This window comes from Temnothorax curvispinosus, unplaced genomic scaffold (genome assembly GCF_003070985.1).
Source record: "Temnothorax curvispinosus isolate PA1 unplaced genomic scaffold, ASM307098v1 QBEX01015723.1, whole genome shotgun sequence".
NCBI lineage: Eukaryota > Metazoa > Arthropoda > Insecta > Hymenoptera > Formicidae > Temnothorax > Temnothorax curvispinosus.
The window spans coordinates 5198-11004 of NW_020225503.1; the positions used below are offsets into that span (position 1 = coordinate 5198).

A 5807-nucleotide genomic window follows, 5' to 3' on the forward strand; every position below is an offset into this window, starting at 1 on the left:
TTTGTTTAATTTCGTGGACATTTGTCTCATAAAATAGCGTTGTTCATTATCGGAGAACGAGCCGACGCCGCCTCCATCGGCCGATGGCATCGTCCGCGATCGCTTCTATGAAATGTGTTTCGCCGCAAATAAACGGCGCTTTTTTATGAGACAAATTTCCACGAAATTAAACAAATCCAGACTGCTAATCGCGTAAAAAGAAACTCTTAAACCGCTCAGAATTTATAGACGATAATAAGTCCGTAAATGCATTCTTATGCAAAATATGCATCGAGTTATGCGTCAATGACCCAATGCTCTTTCGAATGCTCATTTGATTTAAATGTCATACAAGTGTGTAATATTATTGCATCAAACCATGAATATATGTCAAATTATAAATAAAATTTGCCAGAACAAGCGATTGCGCTACCAAATATATGCACTTATTAATTTATTTGCAAAATATCTACTTTGCATCTTTATTGTTCCATATGAAATGTGTGAATCATACTGCTAGTCACCAGTCATAAGACAGCATTCACTGACGTTGATCAAATACCTGCTCTGCTTTTAAAACACTTCAGGATAGAATAAATTTATTCCAATTATTTCTCACAGAACAAATCCTAAGGCGTTTCAAACCAGAACTCGTTCGCAATTCGGTAGGCATTCTACGAGCTTGTTTTCTCATGTTTCAGCACCGAACAGCCCGCTCCACCTTAGCAACAGGGCTCACGTCTTGCTCCTGTTGAATAGGCCTTTAGCCGCTCTCACGGACGCTGATTATGCAGTTAGATTGCGGCCAGACTGGAGCAAGGTGAGGAAATACAGGACCAAAGCCTATATATATATCGGTACATGTATCAGCAAAACGTGCCTGCTTTAAATCTAAATGCATTCAATCAAAATATATTTTGATTTAGTAACCTTTATCTAATTTCAACTTGGCAAAATGTTTTAATTAAAATCTAATATCTAAAAATATATTATCTTTATCTCAACCTTTGATTTATCAATTTGTGACATATGTATATGTAAAATATGTTGTAGTAGTAGCAACGTTAATTTTACTAACATTTCCGCGCATATAATAGTATAAATTTTATTATGATCTTATTACTGTTATATAATAGTTATTTGTGCAACAAGTGCTGGAAGATGAAAATTCACGGGTGCGGAGTTGACGCACGGTCACCGGTCCCGGTCACCGCACCCGGGAATTTTCAACTTCACGCACGTGTTGCATACCCTATTTTATGTTGCAAGTGCGTGAAAAGTGGCCCATTACGCACGCGACGCGTGCGTGATAGGCCACTTTCCATGCACGTGTGACATAAAGATAATTATTAAATTATTGCGGCACATAAATTTTATTTAGAAATAAAGCTTATTACAAAACTTTTTATAATATTTTAATTTTAATAGTTTTACTTTATATTTTCAGGGACATTATAGAAGAGGGATCGCTTTATCGGCGCTTGGAAGACACGAAGAAGCGCTCTATGCTCTCTGCATTAGCGTGGCCATTGACAAAAATCCGCAAATTGTGCGTCATGAATTGACTAAGGTACGTTTTCTCATTGCTTTTTATTATAAAAATAACCTAAAATAATTTATTATCAAAAATTATTAAAAGTTAGTGAAATACTTGTTCCAATTACGAGACACTCGCAAAATACATATGTATGTTTCATTATTAATAAAAATATTATTTTAAAAAATAATAATTAATTAAAGAAATATGACTTTAGATAACATTAAAACTGGAATATACTTAAAATTAATCGGTTATCTGCACCTGCAGCATCAATTATTTTCCAATAAATAGCATTGTGTGTAATTGAAAATCTTTCAATAATAAAAAATCATCGAGTCATAAACTCGATTCACTTCAAACATATTCGAATCGTGTTACACAAAAATTTATCAGTTCTCATAATATTTTTATAAACCAAAAAACGAAAAGATAAGACGAACCGTAGCCCGATCATAGGTAAGGGATCCACGTTCCTCGCGGAGCAATCGCTATCGCGCGACTGGCGGAATGCGCCGCGGGGAACCGAATGCATCCATCTCTATCCGGAGAGCATCACCAACACAAAAGAAATGCGCGCCGCGGCGTTTCCGGCACGACTGCTGCCGGCCGCGCAGGCTTAATGACTCGATACGATGGTCGTCAGGTGAGTGACCCGCACGCCAGGGGCAACGATAACCACATTCGCGCAAGCGAGCGAACTGATTTTACTCTCGTGAACAAACGCGCCGTTTCCAGTGTTTCCACGTGTTGTTTCACGCGACGGCGTCGATATATCGATCTTCCGGCGTGTGACGCACGGCCCCGCACCCGCTGCGTTTTTCACCCTCTCGTATATAATGCAAAATGCTTTTCTTCTACGTCGAATTTTTTAAGTGCTGCACATTTCTCATTCACATCTTTTCGGGAAGCTTTATTTGTTAATCAATTTCTCGTCTTGAGATACATGTAACAAGCTTCTCGCTGCAAATCCAGCTCTGTTGTGCGGAGAATTTCTTACGTAAAGATTTGAACGGTATCTTAAATTACCCTGAAATTTTTATATATCGTTAAAACCGACATAACTTGTTAAAAATTTATTGTAAACCTGATGTCCGATCTATAAGTATAAGATGTCGTATTCCGATCAATATTTAACTTTGAAACTACTCGATGTCATTAAGTTTCGCAATATTGCGTCACGCAAATATTATTGCTAAGCTCGAAGAAATGCGATTGCGTATAATAACTATTAAATAATTTAATGCGACAGATTGCGTCAAATTTCGAACTGAGCTAAATAATGTAAAAAGCGGAGCGTGTTGAATTTCGAACGTACAGCGATTACATAAGCGATGGCAGAATCATTGATGCAAGCTGCACCGCCACTTATGTAAGATCAGGGAATCATTTTTTCCCGTGCCGCTGAATCCGTTGGTTGGGTCCGCATTATGGAAGGTGCACTTTTACTTTCATCGTCCGAAAACGTCTCGGATTACTCAACCGTGTTATTTCATGCGTTAATCGCGTCGATTTAGCGACCAGTTGAATATCCGTCGCGATCTTGCAATTAGAAGCATTTCATATATAGGACACGTCAAGGAAGAAATACGTGCTATTGAAGAAACAAGTAGAATTTGTACATCGTTAGCGAAAGTTTTATCCTTAAGTTTAAATCCTTATTTGTGATGTTCTATTAATGTTGAGTTCTTATGTTGGAATAACGACTCAATTATCTTCTTATGATAATTTATTGTATTTCGAACCCAAATTCAGGAAAAATTTCGCATCTTGCAAAATTTTGCGTTTTTGGCAAAAATTAGTTTAAAATTAGCTTAGCATATATACATTAACCCTTTTCATGTACTTATTCTATACATATTTAATATAATTGTACATTTAATGGGATTTGAAAAGTTCGATAATTATCTATAAATCCTAATATAATATTTAAAAAATTAGCACGTTTTTTTAAATCAGATATCTCACAATAAAGAGTATCAAAAATGAGTATATAAATTAAATTAACTTATTTCTAGGATATAATTCATATTATATTTTATCTTATGTAAAATATTTTATTAACAATATTAAATTTATTTTGGGGAAAAATCAATTTGGTTTGGTAATTGCAAGTGCGTGGTTTATATTTTGTACAAACTTATTCGATTGATACATATGTTACCAAATGGTCGTGTTCCAGGTTCTGCACAGAGTACTGTCACCTAAGGTGTATCGGCAGAGTGTCCTGTCGTCACGCACGCCGTATAGTTTAACGAAGAGCGCGTCACGCACGAGGAATCGTCATCAGCTAATGAATTCCAAGCGTAGCCGACGCGTAGCCCTGAACAGGTCCGATTGCGAGGACAACAGCAGCGGCGAAGAAGAATTCACACAGGTGTTTTCTTCGAAAATTACCTGATTTTATGTTTGTTAGATATTTTTTATACTTAACAAAAAAGGGTTCAAGTTAGATTATGTCACTTAACATAAGTAATTAAGAAATGTGATAAGCGCCTATTAGATATTTTGCAGTAACTGTCATTATCATTAACAGTATTATCTGTATTATTAGGAGTAAAAAGTACAGTATCGTCGACAGCACAGTCATTATTATTAATAACAAACAGTAAAATGAATACTTAATAGTATCTTAAGTTGTACTAACAGTCTTTTATTTTATTATTTGTTTATTATATTTTATTATATTCTTTGAAATATTTAATTTTTAAAATTTTTATTTTTATTTTAAATATCGATATATTTCTAATCATCTGTTCAACTTTTACATAATTATTCCAAGCTTAATTATTTACTATATTTTTTATTTTACAGACAATAAACAGAAGAGTTCGGTCTTCCATTGTGCCGCAAATTACAAAGATACAAGCATGTTTGGATCGTGTATATCAGGATATAGAAAAGTTGAAAAGTAAGTATTATTGCCCGTGGATATAAGAGTATACTTTTTTTATATTCGTAAAAATATCTTAAGACGACGTTATTTGCAGGAATTGAACCGAGACCCGCCGAAATCCTCTTGCCAACTCTTTCCAGCGGCACCGCTGGAGAATTGGATTGTATCTTATGTTGCCGCCTACTTTGGAAACCTGTCACGACATCCTGTGGTCACACCTATTGTTGGATGTGCCTGGACCGTTGCCTAGATTACTCCTCGGCTTGTCCCTTGTGCGTCACGTCTTTGGCTGACGTAAGAGAACTTTTTACATAAATGTTAATTAATTTTATAGAAATGCTTTGAACAGTATTGTTATTCTGACGCAGCAATTTAAAATTAAAAATCAAGAATTTAGAATAATTTTGATTTCAAAATCAAATTCTGGTGATATAGAATCAACGAATTTATAAAGCAAAAAAATCTCTGTTTCTTTATCTCTTTCTATAAATTTTATTACAAAACTCAATAATCCTTAATTAAATAATTTATAAATTATTTAAACTTTTGCATCATTTAGTTTCAAAGCACAGAATAGTGTTAATTGTCTATTCAAAATTATTAGTCAGCTTTAATTTTTTTACTACCATTACACATTGCAGCCTTAGCATTTATGTAAGTGTTATGACTGTGTATTATGACTGTTGGTCTTTATGTTTATGTAACTGATGCATTTTACATTTTTCTCCAAAGAATTTATATCTTAAAATCTTATTCACGAGCTCTCGATCTCAAAAAGCTCGGCAGGGAAATACATCGATGCAAGATTCCACAACAACACCTGTCCATAAATGAGACGTAATGCTTTCTAGCTGTTAACGACGATGCCGCGAATTGAAATGATTGTTTGCGGTCGTCACGAGTTTCCGCGTTCGTGGCGTCATTACTGATCGTCTGTATTATATTTAATGACGATGAGGACAGCGACGTCAACGATAATCTTGCAGCGCGCTACTCGTTGTTTTTTCGTTCTATCTCCGCAATATATCGATGATTGTACTTGATTGTCTAGAAATATTCTTTCATTACTCTTTGGGGATTTACAATTTTTATATTAATTAATCTATATATATATAAAGGAAGATGTCCTGACTGACTGACTCACTCACTGACTCATCAACGCCCAGCCCAAACCCCTGAACCGAATTTTTACCAAAAGTATATGAAATAGGGGTAGAATTTTCCGGGGAGTGCCACTATGTGTATAGTTTTTTGTTATCGATTTTCTGGAAACCGGTTTTTCTAATTTTTCTAATTTTTTGAGAAATAATTCACCGAATTTCAAAGAATTGTAGATTAAACAGGGGTAGAATTTTCCGGGGAGTGCTATAAAGTGTATAATTTTTTGTTACCGAT

At 35.0% G+C, this 5807-nt stretch overlaps 1 protein-coding gene across 1 annotated transcript in view; it reads left to right on the forward strand.

The window, feature by feature from the left end:
- The window catches only part of LOC112465997 (LON peptidase N-terminal domain and RING finger protein 3-like), a gene marked incomplete at its 5' end in the record, with an annotated part of 7466 nt that extends 2671 nt beyond the window's left edge, over nt 1-4795 (forward strand). Inside the window, 5 exons of the mRNA XM_025033835.1 lie at nt 681-799; nt 1427-1549; nt 3699-3893; nt 4331-4427; nt 4507-4795. Of these exons, the coding sequence (XP_024889603.1) occupies nt 681-799; nt 1427-1549; nt 3699-3893; nt 4331-4427; nt 4507-4727 (755 nt within the window). The remainder of the gene's footprint in view (nt 1-680; nt 800-1426; nt 1550-3698; nt 3894-4330; nt 4428-4506) is intronic.
- Between the last annotated feature and the right edge of the window lie 1012 nt (nt 4796-5807).